The sequence below is a fragment of the Doryrhamphus excisus genome, chromosome 16 (genome assembly GCF_030265055.1).
Source record: "Doryrhamphus excisus isolate RoL2022-K1 chromosome 16, RoL_Dexc_1.0, whole genome shotgun sequence".
NCBI lineage: Eukaryota > Metazoa > Chordata > Actinopteri > Syngnathiformes > Syngnathidae > Doryrhamphus > Doryrhamphus excisus.
In genome coordinates this window covers 8,569,269-8,587,436 of record NC_080481.1, presented here as the reverse complement: position 1 = coordinate 8,587,436, position 18,168 = coordinate 8,569,269, and the positions used below count along the sequence as shown (strand labels likewise).

General features: G+C 43.5%; 4 protein-coding genes across 9 annotated transcripts; 2 read left to right on the top strand and 2 right to left on the bottom strand.

Moving 5' to 3' along the window:
• Positions 1-18: 18 nt before the first annotated feature.
• retreg2 (reticulophagy regulator family member 2) lies at positions 19-8,493 on the top strand. The gene is made up of 9 exons (XM_058051499.1): positions 19-508; positions 925-1,028; positions 2,347-2,377; positions 2,523-2,652; positions 2,803-2,887; positions 2,982-3,119; positions 3,213-3,301; positions 3,705-3,840; positions 6,564-8,493. The coding sequence occupies exons 1-9, from the start codon at positions 255-257 to the stop codon at positions 7,331-7,333; spliced, it is 1,737 nt and encodes a 578-aa protein (XP_057907482.1). The 5' UTR covers positions 19-254; the 3' UTR covers positions 7,334-8,493.
• Positions 8,414-11,772, bottom strand: mdh1b (malate dehydrogenase 1B, NAD (soluble)). Of its 5 annotated transcripts, XM_058051501.1 has the most exons (9): positions 11,526-11,772; positions 11,340-11,452; positions 10,833-10,967; positions 10,620-10,762; positions 10,381-10,549; positions 9,829-10,168; positions 9,606-9,747; positions 9,299-9,474; positions 8,414-9,229 (listed from the first exon to the last, which is right to left on the bottom strand). In XM_058051501.1, the coding sequence occupies exons 1-9, from the start codon at positions 11,701-11,703 to the stop codon at positions 9,012-9,014; spliced, it is 1,614 nt and encodes a 537-aa protein (XP_057907484.1). In that variant the 5' UTR covers positions 11,704-11,772; the 3' UTR covers positions 8,414-9,011. The 5 variants fall into 5 exon arrangements, 3 of the variants coding, with proteins under 3 accessions (XP_057907484.1, XP_057907483.1, XP_057907486.1); XM_058051500.1 differs by having other exon boundaries at positions 9,606-10,168; XM_058051503.1 differs by having other exon boundaries at positions 9,042-9,229; positions 9,327-9,474; positions 9,606-10,168.
• A 26-nt stretch (positions 11,773-11,798) lies between these two features.
• Positions 11,799-15,930, top strand: fastkd2 (FAST kinase domains 2). 2 transcript variants are annotated; one of them, XM_058051498.1, is made up of 12 exons: positions 11,799-12,799; positions 13,040-13,174; positions 13,250-13,353; positions 13,442-13,550; positions 13,665-13,788; positions 13,879-14,018; positions 14,137-14,309; positions 14,407-14,570; positions 14,632-14,862; positions 15,309-15,378; positions 15,455-15,569; positions 15,692-15,930. In XM_058051498.1, exons 1-12 carry the CDS (start codon positions 12,578-12,580, stop codon positions 15,791-15,793), a joined length of 1,689 nt encoding a protein of 562 aa, XP_057907481.1. In that variant the 5' UTR covers positions 11,799-12,577; the 3' UTR covers positions 15,794-15,930. The 2 variants fall into 2 exon arrangements, with proteins under 2 accessions (XP_057907481.1, XP_057907480.1); XM_058051497.1 differs by having other exon boundaries at positions 11,893-13,174.
• A 710-nt stretch (positions 15,931-16,640) lies between these two features.
• On the bottom strand, positions 16,641-17,692 carry si:dkey-1h24.6 (T-cell-specific surface glycoprotein CD28). Its single transcript, XM_058052202.1, has 4 exons — positions 17,577-17,692; positions 17,190-17,516; positions 17,006-17,133; positions 16,641-16,757 (listed from the first exon to the last, which is right to left on the bottom strand). The coding sequence occupies exons 1-4, from the start codon at positions 17,653-17,655 to the stop codon at positions 16,641-16,643; spliced, it is 651 nt and encodes a 216-aa protein (XP_057908185.1). The 5' UTR covers positions 17,656-17,692.
• Positions 17,693-18,168: the final 476 nt, after the last annotated feature.

Sequence of the window (18,168 nt, the reverse complement as noted above, 5' to 3'; positions counted from 1 at the left end):
TGGCCTTATTTTACGGGAGGTAAACATTTCTTAACTTGTTACATTTATTTTCGTGTGTGTGTTTTGATGAAAAATGCTAAATTACAATTGACTCCAGATTGTAGTTTAATTGTTTTTAGTTTATGTATATTTTTATTTTGAAAGTCTACTCGGAAGTCTCGTTCCTTTGGAATGTCGCGTTTTGACGCCCCCTCACCATCTCGACATATACCCCGTGATCGCCAAAACAACACAACAAAGTGGAGCAAAGAAATATGGCGACCGCAGAGGAGTCACGAAGACGCCCCTCGCTTACCTCCTCTTCGGTCGGCCTGGAGGATCTGTTCCCAACCGGTACGTCGGAGCACTCTTGTGGCGACGGGAACCCGGAGCTCGACCGACTGCGGGAGCGCCTTGAAAGCTGGCTGTCGCCATACGAGCCCGTGCTACTGTGGATTCAGCGGCTACTAGTGTGGGAGAGGCCGCTGTACAGCATCTCGGTGTCACTTACCCTCAACACTTTATTCTGGTAAGGTTTTGTTCCAAGACCTCACTGGCAGTTTATTAACAATGAGCAAGGGAACACCAGCGAGGATATGAATGTCAGGATAAGGCTGCTAATCCCATATCTTAGCTTCATGCTAACAGAGCTAGTGGCGGTTGTACCCCTATAACATAACCTCAAAAAATGGGTGACGTTAAATGAACATTATTCTAAAAACAACAATTTGTTTTTACAAAGCCAACTTCGATGATTATTAGTGAGGTTAATGCAGTACTTGTGTCACGCTTGGGCCTTGTCAGCTGTCACTGACATGTCACTGTGTGTGTTAAGGCTACATGGCCCTTTAACCAGGAAGTTATGTATGTTTATATAATCACTTAGAATTAACCCCATTTTCGGTGTTCTCCTTAACTCTACAATGTTTGTTTGTTTTTCCCCAGGCTTCTGTCATCCACCTCCCTGCGCCCTCTGTTCCTGTTGAGTGTGTCCATCCTCGGACTGATGCTGCTGGAGAGATGGAAGCCCAAGTTGCCCATTATTACTGGTAAGGCAAATGTTATAATACATATTTATATATGTCTAATAAATGTTGTCCAGCACTTCAATACCAATACCCACATCCTCTAAAATAATGCCTTGTAACGAACATTAGTTTAGGAGGTGCATTTCACAAATAAACACTGTGCCATATGCCAAACAAGTTATAGTAATAGTGAGTATTCCTGAGGTGTCATATTAGCATAGCATAACTATCGCTTCTTGTTTGACGCGATGTGCAGCAGCTTTGACGTCACTTTAAGGAGTTTGCAGATGTACCTATTTCTCACCGCTACTATTTAGATGCAGCCGCAACACTTTACAGCAGGGGCTCAAACTCAATTTACCTGGGGGCCACTTGAGCTAGGGTCTGGGTGAGACTGGGCCGCATCAGGTTTTCCAAAAAAAAAAATAACGCATTTATTAAAAACAGAAAAATGAATAAACTTTGCTTTGGTTCCGATTTTCTACAAGAAAAGCTCTGATAAAACATTCCACTGTTCTCAAATATCTTAATTTTTATTTTTCTACACAAAATAAGATGAAAAATAAATAAACAAATCAAGAATAAAGAAAATCAATCAATCAGTAAAATAATCAATAATCAATCAATAAATATAATAATAATAATAATAAAACGGCAAATAATAAAAACTTAAGAAACCACATATAGTTGGTGGGTAGACAAATAATTTTTTTTCTCATTAAAACTAACAAAGAATTATTAGAGCCCTGTAGACATGACAAAACACGACTATAGTCACATTTATACTCTTTTTATTTACAACATATTGCGCAACTGCAGGGTCTTGAGACACATGCTAACTCGCAAACTAGAGAGCTAGCGACCTAAACGGTAGCCTTCAAGTTATTTCCTTTAAACTTAAATAGCCAAAAACTTACCACTTCCACACGGATAGGGAGGATACCTATTAACAGTTATTTAACCTTTAACATGAACATTAATCAAACGTAATAATTTTTTCTGGGTACATGATACCATACAGCATCCATATCAAACTTGCGCGGACCGCACTAACATTAAACTTTCATATCAAGGCGGGGGCCTCAAACTAGTGTGGCCCGCAGGCCGCGTGTTTGAGACCCCTGCTTTACAGGCTTTGCACATTGCATCTTTACAATCCGAAGGCAGAACTTGGAAATTAATTCTTGACTGCAGACAAACCGAGCTTGTTGCTGTCGGATGTCAATCCTGTACCACAAAGTCAGAATTAAGACGTGTTGTTTGATTAATGATGAATTAACAACACATTTGCTTGTAATCAGAATTGGAATCTGAACTTGTATTTCTCTTCTGATTATAGTTCAACATGTGGAGGTTCCCCCCATCCAAACGTACGTATGTGCTTGCGTCTGAGTGTGTGGCCTTTGCTCACCTGTCATACTATTAACATGGAATGCCAGAAGGCATTTGAAGCACTACATAGCGTGCACTGTTGGTATTCACAAGTTGTGTGTGTGTGTGTGTGTGTGTGTGCAGTGAATCGATGAGCGTAGAGCAGCGACTGCTAAGTGTTCCTGAGCTCAGCCACCACCTGGCAGAAAGCTACCTGACATGTTGCCTGTTTCTGCATGAGACTCTGCAGTACAAACGACAAAATAACGGCAGGGTAAATAAAACACATTCAAAATGGAGGAGATTGTGTATGTTCTGTCACATGCACAAGCAGGTCTTGGACCTGTGCAGCTGTCGGCCTTTCACTTCCTTTTTACATGTTTGCACCTCCAAGTCATCGTATTTCTCATGTTTTGTTTCTCAGTTTTGTGCCATGATGTGCAGCGGCTGTTTTGCGCTTGCAGTGGTTGGACATTATGTTCCTGGAATCATGATCTCTTATATCATTGGTGAGCCGGCCTTTGAACCTTTGACCTGAACACTTTTTTTCCTCTTTTTTTGCCCTACATGCAACGCTTAGCTTCTTCGTTTTTGCATTCTTAGTTCTTAGTGTGCTCCTGTGGCCACTGGTGGTGTACCATGAACTCATCCAAAGGATGTACACCGGACTGGAGCCCATCCTGATGAAACTGGACTACAGCATGAAGGGAGATACAGAGCGTCGCAAGCATGACAAGAGGAGTGAGTGCCGTTAGATACAACAAATATCCATAACGCTGTTGTGGTTGTGACATGTGCCGATGTTGACCCTTACGCAACATGTTTGTCTAATAGAGGTAAAGAAGGAGGTGGAGGAGGGCGATGAGCCGAGAGCGGAGACGGAGAGTGAAAGCGAGGAGGAGCTATCCTGTTTTGCCCCAACGGTATGACTTACCCCAAGAACTCCCCATTCACATTCACACTGCCATGGGTGTCCAAATGTTTTCCACTGACGACCTCATACTGCAAAAGCTAAAGTTGTCATTAGAAGGCCATTTTGATCCACATCTTTTCTTTCATTTAATGAATAAAAGAAGGGAAAACAACTCCTAAGTCCCATATTTACAAAACCTACTAAATAATACACTAAAAAAAAAAAACAAAAGGCCAGCATTGTTAGTCCAGTGAACGGCATCATGCCACGTCTATCATGTGAACAACGTCTCCGGGCACCGCTTTGAGCTCCAGTGACTATAGCCAGGCGCCAGTCTAACCTTCCCATAGCGACATGCATGAATACACACATCTAGTGCTACACCATAACACTAGTGTGTGTGTCTTGGTCAGGTGGATGTAAAGACCACGGCTCTGGCGATGGCCATCACAGACTCTGAATTATCCGACGAGGAGGCATCCATATTGGAAAGCGGGGGCTTCTCCGTTTCCAGAGCCACGACCCCCCAACTCACAGATCTCTCTGAAGGTAAACGTGACACTTGGGATTTTTCCAGTGCAGAAATAGCCTATGAGGGGCTCCGGACAGCTTCTGTGCAGAAGCCGATTGGAACTGAAAACACACCTTTCTTTTTTGTGTGTTTAATTAGTTACAGGGTGTGTTTTATGTGACAGTAACGTTGCAGGGAGACACAACCAAATATCTTATATTTCATGACGAAGAGTTGGCATTTGAGGTAGTCTTCCAGCAGTGAAGTGTCTGGATGGGTGTTTTATATTCTCCTGCTAATGTTGCTAGCTCGGCAGACACATTTCTCACATGTTCCCATTTCAGATCATTTACTTTAGTGCTGGAAAACTGAACATCCTGAAATAAAGCATGTCAATTAGAACAATTGCGCTAGCTTGATGTTTATTTACATAGAAAATCCCATATACCCAATAGCGATTAGCATTAGCCATTTTCACATGGATAACTAACATACACTTTCTATTAGGGCTGCAACTAACGACTGTTTCTTAGTCGCTTAATCTGGAGTTTATTGTTTTGATTCATTTGACAATCGATATATACAGTGAAGAAAATAAGTATTTGAACACCCTGCTATTTTGCTATTTCTCCCACTTAGAAATCATGGAGGGGTCTGAAATTTTCATCGTAGGTGCATGTCCACTGTGAGAGAGATAAACTAAAAAGAAAAATCCAGAAATCACAATGCATGATTTTTTAACAATTTATTTGTGTGATACAGCTGCAAATAAGTATTTGAACACCTGTGTATCATCTAGAATTCTGACCCTGAAAGACCTGTTAGTCTGCCCATTAGAAGTCCACCTGCACTCCATGTATCATCCTGAATCAGATGCACCTGTTTGAGGTCGTTAGCTGCATAAAGACACCTGTCCACCCCATACAATCAGTAAGACTTTAACTTGTAACATGGCGAAGACGAAAGAGCTGTCCAAAGACACCAGAGACAAAATTGTACACCTCCACAAGGCTGGAAAGGGCTACGGAGCAATTACCAAGCAGCTTGGTGAAAAAAGGTCCACTGTTGGAGCTATCATTAGAAAATGGAAGAAGCTAAACATGACGGTCAATCTCAATCGGAGTGGAGCCCCATGCAAGATATCACCTCGTGGGGTCTCAATGATTCTAAGAAAGGTGAGGAATCAGCCCAGAACTACACGACAGGACTTGGTCAATGACCTGAAAAGAGCTGGGACCACCGTTTCCAAGGTTACTGTAGGTAATACACTAAGACGTCATGATGTGAAATCATGCATGGCACGAAAGGTTCCCCTGCTTAAACCAGCACATGTCAAGGCCCGTCTTAAGTTTGCATATGACCATTTGGATGATACAGAGGAGTCATGGGAGAAAGTTTTATGGTCAGATGAGACCAAAATAGAACTTTTTGGTCATAATTCCAATAAGCGTGTTTGGAGGAAGAAGAATGAAGAGTACAATCCGAAGAACACCATCCCTACTGTGAAGCATGGGGGTGGTAGCATCATGCTTTGGGGGTGTTTTTCTGCACATGGGACAGGACGAGTGCACTGCATTAAAGAGAGGATGACTGGGGCCGTGTATTGTGAGATTTTGGGGAACAACCTCCTTCCCTCTGTCAGAGCATTGAAGATGGGTCGTGGCTGGGTCTTCCAACACGACAACGACCCGAAGCACACAGCCAGGAAAACCAAGGAGTGGCTCCGTAAGAAGCATATCAAGGTTCTAGCATGGCCCAGCCAGTCTCCAGACCTGAACCCAATCGAAAATCTTTGGAGGGAGCTCAAACTCCGTGTTTCTCAGCGACAGCCCAGAAACCTGACTGATCTAGAGAAGATCTGTGTGGAGGAGTGGGCCAAGATCCCTCCTGCAGTGTGTGCAAACCTGGTGAAAAACTACAGGAAACGTTTGACCTCTGTAATAGCAAACAAAGGCTACTGTACCAAATATTAACATTCATTTTCTCAGGTGTTCAAATACTTATTAGCAGCTGTATCACACAAATAAATTGTTAAAAAATCATGCATTGTGATTTCTGGATTTTTCTTTTTAGTTTATCTCTCTCACAGTGGACATGCACCTACGATGAAAATTTCAGACCCCTCCATGATTTCTAAGTGGGAGAAATAGCAAAATAGCAGGGTGTTCAAATACTTATTTTCTTCACTGTATATATATTTTTTTTTTTTTTTTTTAAATATATAATGGTCTAGTGGTTAGTGCGCAGACCTCACAGCGAGGAGACCAGGGTTCAATTCCACCCTCGGCCATCTCTGTGTGGAGTTTGCATGTTCTCCCCGTGCATGCGTGGGTTTTCTCCGGGTACTCCGGTTTCCTCCCACATTCCAAAAACATGCTAGGTTAATTGGCGACTCCAAATTGTCCATAGGTATGAATGTGAGTGTGAATGGTTGTTGAATGAATGTATGAATTATAATATAATATTCATATTTAATGTTTACAGTTCTACAGCCCACAGCTGACACATAATAAACAAACACTTGAACAAGGCTCAACAAGAGACAGGACTGACGCATTCAACATCTTGATGGCAGAAGACTTAATTCATCAAACAGACGGGTTTTGAAAGTGAAAGTGGGATTCAAATAGCGCTACAGAGAACTGTCACCGCCAATAGGAGTATTAATAGACGACTCCCTGCTGCATCAAACTAGCACTTTCAGAATCAAAACATTGAAGTTTAAGACTTCTAAACCATCTTTGCGCGTCGTGTCTTGCAGACCTAGACCAGCAAAGTTTCCACAGTGACCCAGAAGAGTCCTATCTGCGGGATCTACCCGAATTTCCATCCGTGGAGGAGTTTCCGTCCTTGGAACACAACCTCCTCCACTTTCCGCTGCGGGGTCCAGGCCAAGGTGACCGATCCCAGGCTGGTGCTCCTTCAGAGGCTGAACCGTTGAGCCCCGCCAGTCTCCTCATCCAGCACCTCGCGTCGCCCCTGCACTTTGTGAATACACATTTCAACGGTCATGGACGACCGCCTGGCGGCGAGGTGGGTGTGTTGCCAGCCACGGGGGAGGAAATATCAGGTCACGGAGGGGACGAGAAGACAGCTGTCGTTACCCAGGGTGCACAGCGGTCGCTCGAGGCGCTAAGCGAGGAGATTGTGAGCACAGCCATCTCCACTGTGGTGCACAACACTCTGTCAGCACTGCTACGCTCCAGTGAAGCTAGCGAGGAGCCTGCCCTGGCTGAGTTCCTTCCTCATGAAACCCCACCGGGCATTATGGACACCTTCACCCAACCCACCATCTCGGCAGCGGCATGTGGGCCTGATGACGACCTCGAGACGATAACCACGGAAAGTGTCACAGGGGATGACGTGCACGAAGACACGCTTGTTGCTACAGAGGAAGAGGACTTTGAGCTTCTGGACCAAAGTGAACTGGATCAGGCAGATGAAGGACTGGACCTCAGCCCTGACGGACCGCTGGTAGGAGGAGCCTCGGGAGCTCCTGATACACCCCCACAGCATCAACCTCAGTCATAGCTCCCCTCCTTGCCCTCCATTTTCCTTGTATCCATTCAAAAACGTCATACACATCGCTGTATCCAAAACATTTATCACCAAGCGTTTCATACTTTGGATGGATGATTGTGTGGGGACGAAGCGAGCACCTGACAGCAGCGGTCAGCATTTTACATCGGGGCTTTGGGCTTTGCAAAATTTGTGTGGTCAGCAAATTCCTTACCGTAAAACTCACAAGCAGATGTTGTTACAGAGATTTGAATTATAATGCAGTGAGTATGTGCTCTAAATTATTTAATTTAAAAGTTAGGCGCTTTATTTAGCTCAACGTGAATTTAATATAAAAGAAAATTTCCCTTCCCTTCATGTTTAATCGGGCACATTGAGTCATAGTTGCTCTTTCACTTGTTGCCTGGAGACTTTGTCGTTGGTGGATCTTTACTCATACACATAAGTGACTTCAGTGACATTGAGTTCCCGTAGTCATCCTCATATTTAACAACTAACTGCACTAGGAACATGACATGCCAGGCATGAATTTAGCCATTTGGAATAGTTTTTCAATGGGAATCAAGGGCAGGTTTGTTTTAACCACTCGGCGTCCAAATCTCTATAGCGTTGTGCTTATTTCCCGACTTGTCCTTGTGCAATGTATTTGTACTAACCTCCCCATGTACCAGCCTCTCGTGTATATTGTAGAAATGTTAAAAAAAATGTGTATATTCTGCATGTAAAATGACACTGTTTAATTTCTCAGCTGACTACGTACTGCACAAAGTGAGGAGGAAAAAAAACAAAAATTTGAATGTTTCAGGTTAAAAGTTGGTTAATATTTTCCTACTAGAGGAATACATGTTTTGCTATGTCCTCATTTTCAGTACAAAGAAACTGTAAATGAAAAGTAATGCATAACGTAGTCGGAGGTTAACAAAAGAATGTGTTTGGTGGTAGCGTGCTTACAATATTGCTTATTAAACTTGCTCAACTGTACACTTAAAAAAGGAATATATTTTCTAATTTCTCTTTTTTTCCATAAAATACTCAGTTTGATCTTTTACATCTTGAGACGTATTCAAAGCAACAGACCACATGTGAACAGGAAAGCGGGTTTATTGTACACAAACTGGGAAATGAAGTTGCAACTCCACATGCACACATGAGAGAATAAAAGAACAAACTGATTGAAAGGAAAAGTCGTGTCATTGCTTTTGGTATTAGACTTGAGTCACGTTTGCCCCCCCATCTCACTCAAAATTCTGGTCAAATAGGCTCATTTTTAGTGCTATATTTGTGCTGCTTTGTACAGTTAATATGAACGTTTAGGCTGCTTTTGTTTTTGCGTTATTAACGACTTAAGTTTTGGGCCTATTCTTTTTAGACGTTTTGAGTTTTGAGTGAGGTGGGGGGGACAACTTCACTCAGGTCTAGAAAATACAGTCTAAACATGAAATCAAGTGCAATTACGTGGAGCCTTTGAACGCAACACCACACTGCTTATATAGCAAGACGGTAAAAGTGTGATTCTCATGTTAATTTTCAAACATTTGGTACCTTTTAGCTAGAGTTTACTGTTCTGTTCACACCTGTCTTTTAAAAAAATTCAGTAAAAAAAAAAAAAGAAGGAAAACTGTGGTTAATCTGATACAAAATTCAGGCTGTTTCTTGACATCTGGTGTTCTCCGGCTTTGACATCTTCTTTCTATGAGGAACATCCACTGTCAATGAAGGTGGGGAAGAAGGTGCTTCTTGTGTTATTGATTGCAATCTTAGCCAATACTTGCCTGAGTTCGGTTGCAAAAAGCTGAAGTTTCTGCTTCAAATCGTCTCCAACTGTCACGTCAGGCACCACGGACCACTGGCCATCTGTGAAGACCACCGGCAGCGAAAGGACCACGTCATCTTGAAGGTTGTAGTGGCCTGCAAAAGGTAAAAAGCATCAGTAAACACATGTACTTTAATGATTCCTATGGTTTAAAATGTCTCCACCTGTGCACGGGACCCCCACGGAAAACACCTGATTAGGAGTAGAAACCCCGTTCCAAGCCTGTAGGAGCGTGAGGATCCCGTTGGCGGTTGACATATCAAGTCCACGACAAGTCTTTGAAACAACAACTGCGTGCTGACAGCGGACTATGTCGAGGAAGTCGGTCTCCAGCCATTCCCTAAACGAGAGAAGACAAAAGTAGGCTGTGATATTGACTGCAATTCCATCCTCCATCGTGCAGGAAGTCCACTAAGAATAGGTACCTTGGGCAGTTATTGTGCATGTGTGTATTTCTATTTGCTTACTGACTTGTCGTAGATGATCTCAAGTACGGGTTGGAAAAAGAAAGGCGGTCCTTTGATTGCGCCATCATAGTTAAACACTTTTGCCCTCTGTAGGTCAATGTGGAAGCTCTCTCCAACATCTCCCCACACGATGACATCTGTCACTTCTAAAGCAGATCGTGACAGAGATGTTGCATAAAACGGCGTGACGACGGAAATCTTTACAGCGACCAAGGAGCGTGAGCTACCTGAAGTCCTCACTTTGAGCTTGTTCGCAATGGCAGCTCTGGCTTCGTTCTCCAACTGTGTCGCCACGGCAACAACATGGCACTTGTCAGTGGCGCATGCTTCCACGAGAAATGAGCACCTGAGGTTCACGAGCGAGCCACTGGACACAATCACCTTCACCCCCGCGTTGGCCCTGGCCTCAATCAGCCGTCCATATTCGCTGTACAAGTCTGCTGTTGCTTTTATCTTCTCACATTCCTCCTCGTCCTTCACGTGTGTCCCGTTAGACCAGCCGTCATCCAGCAGGAGGATGATGTCAGCTTCCTGGAATGCCTCTTTGAGATCTGTGTGAGTGGTCACCTGTCCATGCATGAAGCCACGTGGTTGGTTGTGGTGGATAAATGATCAAAGATAACAAATATCGGGGCCCTAAGCAATACGTTATTTTAGAGCTACTGTTGCTTTAAAATGTAGCAGCTGTACCGTTACACTACCACAGATGAATTCATTTTATTCTCTTGTTTGTGCTCCCTTTTGTAGAGAGGTGGCCCTCCAAAAATGGAATGATGTACCTTATGAAGCAGATGGAGAGCCAGATCTTCAGTTTCCATCTTCACCGACTGCAGCTCCTCCTCACTGCCCTCCAGGTCCAGGAGATGGAGACTGATGGTAGAAGCTTGTGGCAACACCTCAGCAGAGAGCAAACTGGGGATCAGCATGTTGCATGTGGGGTTCAGGGCACTGGAAAAGTACAAATCAGACGAATAAGCAACCAGTCCACCAAGAATCTCCTTTTTCAGCCTCAGCTCACCTACTGATCCATACGTGAAGGGGCTTGATGAGACTGGCACGATGCTGCTCCTCCATAATAAGCTCCAGCTTGGTGACGAGGTTTTCTGCCGCAATGCTCAGCATCATTTCTTCGGACATGTCTGATGTGATGTTGTAGTAACTCTACGCAGTGAAGTACAAACACAAATAACTACTCCATGGCATCATTAAAGTAGTTAAATACGAGGCCGACCTGACAGTGCTCGACAAAGTCATGGAAGCCACCTAAGTACACCCCTTTGCCACCTTGGTGCACCAGCTCTCTCCAAATCAGGGGGGATTCTTCATGGTTCCAACCATTCCTCGTGCACGTGTTCTCCAGCCAGTCCTGTTAGAGGTCAGGCAGGTGACCGGAGGGTCTAAAATGCAACATTCTTAATCTAAAACCCCCAACTTTACCTCCCATTACAGATGGGCAATACTGCATATTGGGTACCGATCCAATACTAAGTCAATTTATCTAGTATTGCCAATATCAGTACTTTTTATTTGACATTTTTCAAGATCCTTGAATGGGTTTGTAATTTTTTTTTCATTTAATTTGTTGATTATGATCTGGTTGACCTTATATTATGAGGTATCAGATTGATACCAAAATATGCAGTATCGCCAAACCTCAGCAACAAGATATAAATATAATAATATATACAATGTAGCAATATTACCGATAGCTTTCAGTTCTCTTCGCGTATCCACCTACCGTCCATTCATCTGGGAGGATTGAGATCTTGTGAATGCTGAAGTTGGGCAAAGAATACTTTAATCTGTCCGCCAAAAGCTCCGCGTTGGCATAGTAAGGGCAGTCTGTTTTACCTGCCGAGAAAAAAAATAGTTTCGATATAATGCTTAACGTTATGTCATTTAACGTCATCTAACCCTAACTTACCAGCGAGCACAAACTTTGCCATTTTATAAAATGAGTCACGTCTCAAGTCTTCCACAACATAACGTAAAGAATGTGTGCGTGAATTGTCGAAATGTTGACGCTGATACTTGAGCTGAAGAGAACGGTTGCTAGGTAACCAGGGATCACAACAGTCCGTCAGACCGGAAAAAGCAAACATGTGACGTAAGAGCTGTATTTTCGAACATTATATATATAATGAACTTAAAGATTAAATTGATATTTAGAAATGTTTACAGGGGGAAGCACGCCTTGACATAAACACGTTAATTTTTTTTTAAGAAAGACGGGACTCCGTAAAACAACATATTGGAATGTGTTGTGCTTATGTATGTGGTGCTATGAAAATATGTGTTCCGGGATTACGGGGAGAAAAGGGGGCGGACAGGAAGGGACGTGTGAGAGCCCCGTGTTGAAGTCGGCCAGAAGAAGAGTTTAGTGTGGGTTACGGGTGTGATAGTAGACCGTTGTGGTGATTCGTTGTGTTGTGGTGTTTCAATTTTAAAAAGGGCTGTTGTTCCTTCTATGTGGTTTGGTGTTTGTGTTGAGCGCAGTGTTACAATACGCATCACCACTCCTCGCCAGATGGGGCAGTAATGTACCTAATAGTTATTTGTCAACCGACCGCCAATGCAAGAAGAAGGTTACATGTAGTACCGCCTCTTCTTCACATGTGTTATGCTAGCGTTAACGTCATGACAACTATACAAACGTTATTGGTTGTTTCTGCGAAATGAGCTTGTTGTTTTATTACTGAAGCGAGACTGGCTGCTAATAATAATCATTTATTGCTTTTAGCAAGGTAGGTAGTTTTCCCATATAACAGCAATCACGCCATTCTACTGAGTACTGACTGCTTGTTGACCTTGCTAGCAATTCTATTGAAGTAAATGGGGATAGGCAGTACTGTACTCTTGATGTGTTTCACCGATATTGCCAATTTGACACCATGTGTAGTATGTTGAATTAATTAGTAAGGCTATATATAAGGTAAACTATCATTAGTCCAAGTGTTGTGAGTGACACAGGGAGTCATGAGGCGGTCTCTTCACTACTGCATCTCGCAATGGAAACAATACAGTTTGGTGTCAGCTTCAGCCAAGAACTCATCTTTGTGGAATCTACAGTCGGCACACACTCGTGGCACAAGACATATTCAAACACCAATGGTTGCAAGTCTACACAGTGCAGAGAGGTTCCACTCACGGGTTTCCCATTTGGGACCAGAGAAGAAAGAGCATCTCCCTAATCCATTGGTTAGTGCCTCAGCTGCAGATGAGCTCCAATCCCCCTCAAGCCAGACACAGAGGAATTCCATGTTCCTCGAGCACCTGCAACACTGCGGATCCCCGTCGGATGTGCTTGACCTTCCCTCCCAATACACACCCCAACAAGTCAGCAACTACTTGATGCAAATGTGGACCAGCATAAAGAAGATGTCTCATGAGCAGCGGCGCTGTGAGCTGCAGCTAATGTTTGAACATCCCGCATTTGAGATGCTGCTAGAAAACGCCAAGATGAATGTGGGCTCCATACGAAATGACAACTTGGCTTACTCTCTGCTGGCTATGGTGAACCTGGGGGTGCCCCAACGCAGCCGTGTGGTCCAGACGTATCTGCGTGCATGCCAGGTCAATACAATACAGTACTTTTTAAAATGATTATCTATTATATTTCATTTTGTTTTCTTGTTTTTTTGCTAACAGGAGAAGTTAAATGACTTTGACGAGAAAAGTCTGTCAATTTTGGCCACAGTTCTGGAAGACATGGAAAGAAGTCCCAACGTTGATGCACTGAAACACGGCTTGAGGTCAGGCTTACACCATCTAATACTGCATGGATAGTGGGGACAATTATTATTTCCACCCTTGATCATTTTATAACCCCCTACCCCTCAGGATGGTAATTGAGGCCCGTCTTCCCCAGATAACAAATGTTGTGGCGCTCCAGACAGTGATGCGTCTCTTGGGTAAAGATACATCGCTTGACCTCAAACGAAAACTGGAGGTTTGTTCCGCTGCCTTGGACACTATTTTTTTCTTGTTAATGTCCATTTGCAGCTGATCCAAGTGTCATTGTACTGTACATCCAGCTTATATGTATATATGTATGAACTTTCAGCAAAAAGCCTTATCGATGACCGACCAATTCAGCCCCCCCAACACACATTACATGATCTCCACCATGGCCAAGATGGGCTTCTATTCCAAACCACTGCTGCAAATTTGCACTCAGAAAATTACAGGTACTATCAATACATCCAAGTCATTTGACGAAAAAGAAATGTACTGTCATGTCACGTTTTTACTATTTTCTCTCATGTGATTGTTCATAGACAGAATCCACGAAATCCCATTTAACAGACTGCTAACAGTGCTGCAGTCCTTACGGGAGCTGCGCTACAGAGATCATGCTCTCTTTACCACCATCTCCAACTACATCGCCTCCACAGTAGACATTTGGTCCCAAAAGGAGGTACTGCACCCGACACACTATGTTACACAATATTACATAATATTATAACATCGCTTCATGACTGTTCTGATCACTTCATAACATGGTCACAACTTTGTTTACTTATCACCCCGCCCAGATCATCCTCTTCCTGTCCGCGTTTGAGAGCCTGGCCTTTTGTCCTGCAGCCTTAATGGCGGCATTTGCCGAGAAGGTCATCGCCAACCCAGGCGCTCTGACGCTTAAAGACCTTCTCTGTGTCCTCAAGGTGTACTCCTCTCTTAATTGTGACCTGCAACAAAACAGAGAGGCGTAGGTTCTTTTTTCACATTTTCATTTTAATTGCTGTAATTGCGGATTGTGGCGTGTGTGCTGGTCTCAAAAGTTCTCTCCCCTGCTGCTGATCCAGGTTCCTGCAAAGTATCAGCCAGGCTCTGGACTCCTACCTGGCCAAGATGTCTGCTTATGATTTGTTAAAGACCTGTTATTATCTCTGCCTTCTTGGCCACTTCCCATCTGCACCGCTGGAGAAACTTCTGCAGGGTAGCACACTGGAGGTCCTGAGAAGCAGAGGTACTGGCCTAAACTGCTCCATCAATGATTTTTACTTTTATTCATCTCAAATTCTCTTCAGCCGAGAAGCAGCTCAGGAGACAGGACCAAATGTTTCAGACGGTGCACCTGTGCCTCCACCTGGACCAGCCTGTCCTCCCTCGGCCGCTGAGTGTCCCACCACCTATGTTGGGAGATGTGCCAGCCAACGAGGCACCAGTCAAACTCTTGCAGCTCCTGCAGCGGTTGTTTGGTGACCAAGAAGATGTAGCACTGCAAGAAATGGTGGTGGTGGAGAACCTCTACTCCATAGGTAACAGAAAGCGCATTTTTTAAAATAATTGCTTATCTTATTATATCTTTGTGGCAAGCATTGTAAGAATGTCAACGTAATGTGTGATGACGTATTTGAAGCGTTCTTTTTCCAGGGTGGAATGATGAGCCCTATGTGTTTCACATCATCCAGTTATTCTTCGTTTTATAAGACAAGACAAATAATGATGCCCGATTTTTTGCTTCTCGTTCTTCTTCTCAAGACCCATAACTTATTTATACATATTATTTTCCAAATTTACATTCAACTGTACCTGTAGTATTGTCCTAATCATGACATCACTACTATTAACAAAACAAATTATCGGCCACTCAGAAGTACAAAGCGTTCTTTTTTTCTATCCCTCTGCTCTGATCCGGCCACTACAAATTTGCATAATTCATAACATGGAAAAAAAGATGGATTATTTCTGTGTTGTCCGGCAGATGCTGTTATCAGCAGACCTGTGGCAAACCACAGTGAGGAAACATGTTCACAAGCAGAGCAAACAGAAAGGTAAATGGGGAGACAAAACAACCCCTAATCACACAAGCCTTTCTCCCAGTAATAGACCTTATTGTCACGGTTGTAGAATTGCAGTGCTGTGCCCAGCTTCCTCTGCCTTCTGCTTTGGCACATCCACACCTCGCGGCCCGTTGGCTGTCAAACTTCGCCATCTGAAGGTTTTAGGATATTTGCCTATTATGGTAAGAATCTATCTCTGAAATCCAACAGATGACTTGACAGTTTTTGTTATATTTCTTGAAGTTAGAAACTAATTTGCCCAAATGTGCTCGAGTTTTGCGTTTTTATCCTCTTTTCTCTCCAGATAACAGAACCAGAGCTCAAGTCGGAGGAGAATGCAGCAGAGCTTCTCAGGGAACGGATCTTTCCGGATAGACGAACCCTGAGCTCCAAAACCAGCAGCTGATCATCATGTTGGACATAACCTGTGATATCACTCCTGTGATTCTGTGGTTGTACTTTATCTTTGAGTATTTTGGATCCATTTAATGGATGAGAAGCTGAGGTATTGACCCATCAATAAAATTTGATGTGCCCAACTCACTTCTGTATTTTTTTTTTCCTGCCAGATTTCACCTTCTATGTGTTGCCATGCCAATCCAATCTGCCAGGGCATTCAGAATCAAGAGTGCATGCCTCTGTCACTTAAACACTATTGGGAATGGGGCTGTTTATTTAACCAGATTTCAGAGCCAGCTAGCTAGGCATCAATAACAACTGGAGCATTTTTTTGTCTTCAGTTATTTTTAAAAATGATAATGACATTTCTGTAATTTCAAAATAATATACAGTAAATACACCCCTAATAATATTTGGTTGACTGTTCCTCAGTGAGTTTCATCTCTGCCAGATGCTTTTTTTTCTGAAGGTGCTATACAGAGCCCTCAAACCCGAACGGTACATTGTATACACTACTTGCATATAGTGTACACCAGTATATTCATCGTATGGTAAGCATAAAGATGATTTTCATTTTGCTTTTCAGTCAAACCAGCATGGTAGCTGTGCACACAAAAGATGTTATGAAGCAGCCACATCTGCAGGAAGCCTACAAAGAAGGAAACCTGAGGTAGAAACAGGAAATGGTACAGGTTGTTATGGTTTAATACTCATCTTCAGTTTTCAGTCTCAAATACCAATCACTTTGTAGTCACTACAAATGTATGAAGGTGAGCGATGGCGTGTGTGTGTGGGGGGGGGGGGGCTATTGGGGGGGAGTTGTACTTTTAGAGTGTGTAACTGAAGGAAGTGTCTCAGGGGGACTGAGGTCTGAGGTGGTTCCTAGAGGCCCTCTGCCGCCGATGCTCCCTGGTGTCCCTTGGTTTTGTGTTGATGTAGTCATTGTGGAAATTTGCCTGCGACGTGCTGGCCTGCGAATATGTCACAGATATTGTTGAATGCACAGGTGATGGTATACATGAGTAGTCATGAAATGTGTTAATCATTGTGTCTATGGCTGCCTAGAAACCTCACTCCCTGATGCCTTCAAAGTCGACAGCTCGGGTTTTTTGCTCCAGGCCTAGCACTCTCCACTCACATTTGGTGGACAGTGATTCATGTGCATTTGACAATAATAGGGAACAAAAAGGAGAACAGTAACATGTAATTCTTCTCTTACCTTGTTGATGCAGACAACGATGGAGATGATGATGCTGTAGACACAAAGAATCCCGAGCACGGCGATCAAACTCCAGAGGAGTTCATTGCTCAGATGTGTTTCTACACTACTGTCTCGACATCGCCGACCTGAGAGAACACGGTGAATATCTGTGTGTTTTTTAACCTGACGTTCCTCTGCTTACCCTCCACGTGCACCAGTATTCTCACTGCACTCGTATCCTTCCTGAAGGGAGGCGGGAACGTGACCATGCCCTCACATCTGTAGAGTCCATCGTTGCTGGCTGCCTCTCCAGTGAGGATGAAGCTGATGGATTCATTAACCTCTTGCAACATGACGCCGCTGCTGGGGTTGGACTCACACTCCAATATATCTCCGGTTGAGTTGCACTTATAGTTGTAAATCACATGCTCGTCCTTGAGAAGCGAAAAGCTCACATCCTCGCCAGTCATCATTGGACATGGGACTGACAATGTGGCTGGGGCGTGCTCGCAGATAGTTTTTAGCTCACCTATAAAGTGGGAAAGACTTATTTGCAGCATTCAAGTACACAAAAAAATCAAGTACTTACATTTGCAGGGGCAGTTACTCTGCATTGGGGTGGTTCCAGAGAACAACCCCAGGAGGATCACAAACACCCAGACACTCATCTTACACTCAGATGAAGTTCCCTCAACAAACACGGAGTCAGAGATTTATTCTATGGGGGGAAGTGCTGACATCCTGTGACTGTAAACGCCTCCTTTCTGAAGTTTCCACTCGCTCCCTAAATGTGTGACCTTTGAACTACGTCACATCCACACACTTGCAGGCTATAGCTACCAAGTAGCTGTACTTAGTTGAGCCACTAGATGGCAGCAGGGAATTAATTCTTTTTCATCAACCTGTTGACGTTTAAGACCATTTAAAAAATCTTATTTTTTGCATCCAAACTCCATTAAAGGGGTAGAAGATGTATTCCATCTAAAATGGATGAGGGCAGACAAAGCGGTGGCATGTGGTGGTGTGGATAAAAAGCAGTAATCTTCTAATCTACCTCTAAAAAGGCCGTGCCCACTTTATCTTGTAGTAAGCAGTGGCTTTAAATGCTTTAAATCAGCGGGAGGTTGGATATGGATCTTCTAGCTTTAATTGAATTGATCGGGGATGCTGCTACCTTCACG

What these genes read in the sequence shown, in the direction of transcription:
- mdh1b (XM_058051500.1), bottom strand. Translation starts at nt 11,703, where the DNA reads ATGTTTGCTTTTTCCGGTCTGACGGACTGTTGTGATCCCTGGTTACCT. An exon ending in TCCTCCCAGATGAATGGACG is followed by an intron (nt 10,968 to 11,339) that starts GTAGGTGGATAC and finishes GACCTCTAACAG; the next exon opens with GACTGGCTGGAGAACACGTG. An exon ending in CTCTCCATCTGCTTCATAAG is followed by an intron (nt 10,169 to 10,380) that starts GTACATCATTCC and finishes ATGCATGGACAG; the next exon opens with GTGACCACTCACACAGATCT.
- retreg2 (XM_058051499.1), top strand. Translation starts at nt 255, where the DNA reads ATGGCGACCGCAGAGGAGTCACGAAGACGCCCCTCGCTTACCTCCTCT. An exon ending in CATGATCTCTTATATCATTG is followed by an intron (nt 2,888 to 2,981) that starts GTGAGCCGGCCT and finishes TTGCATTCTTAG; the next exon opens with TTCTTAGTGTGCTCCTGTGG. An exon ending in TATCCTGTTTTGCCCCAACG is followed by an intron (nt 3,302 to 3,704) that starts GTATGACTTACC and finishes TGTCTTGGTCAG; the next exon opens with GTGGATGTAAAGACCACGGC.
- fastkd2 (XM_058051497.1), top strand. Translation starts at nt 12,578, where the DNA reads ATGAGGCGGTCTCTTCACTACTGCATCTCGCAATGGAAACAATACAGT. An exon ending in ACCTCAAACGAAAACTGGAG is followed by an intron (nt 13,551 to 13,664) that starts GTTTGTTCCGCT and finishes ATGAACTTTCAG; the next exon opens with CAAAAAGCCTTATCGATGAC. An exon ending in GGAGGTCCTGAGAAGCAGAG is followed by an intron (nt 14,571 to 14,631) that starts GTACTGGCCTAA and finishes AATTCTCTTCAG; the next exon opens with CCGAGAAGCAGCTCAGGAGA.
- si:dkey-1h24.6 (XM_058052202.1), bottom strand. Translation starts at nt 17,655, where the DNA reads ATGAGTGTCTGGGTGTTTGTGATCCTCCTGGGGTTGTTCTCTGGAACC. An exon ending in GAGTAACTGCCCCTGCAAAT is followed by an intron (nt 17,517 to 17,576) that starts GTAAGTACTTGA and finishes CCCACTTTATAG; the next exon opens with GTGAGCTAAAAACTATCTGC. An exon ending in TCGTTGTCTGCATCAACAAG is followed by an intron (nt 16,758 to 17,005) that starts GTAAGAGAAGAA and finishes ACATATTCGCAG; the next exon opens with GCCAGCACGTCGCAGGCAAA.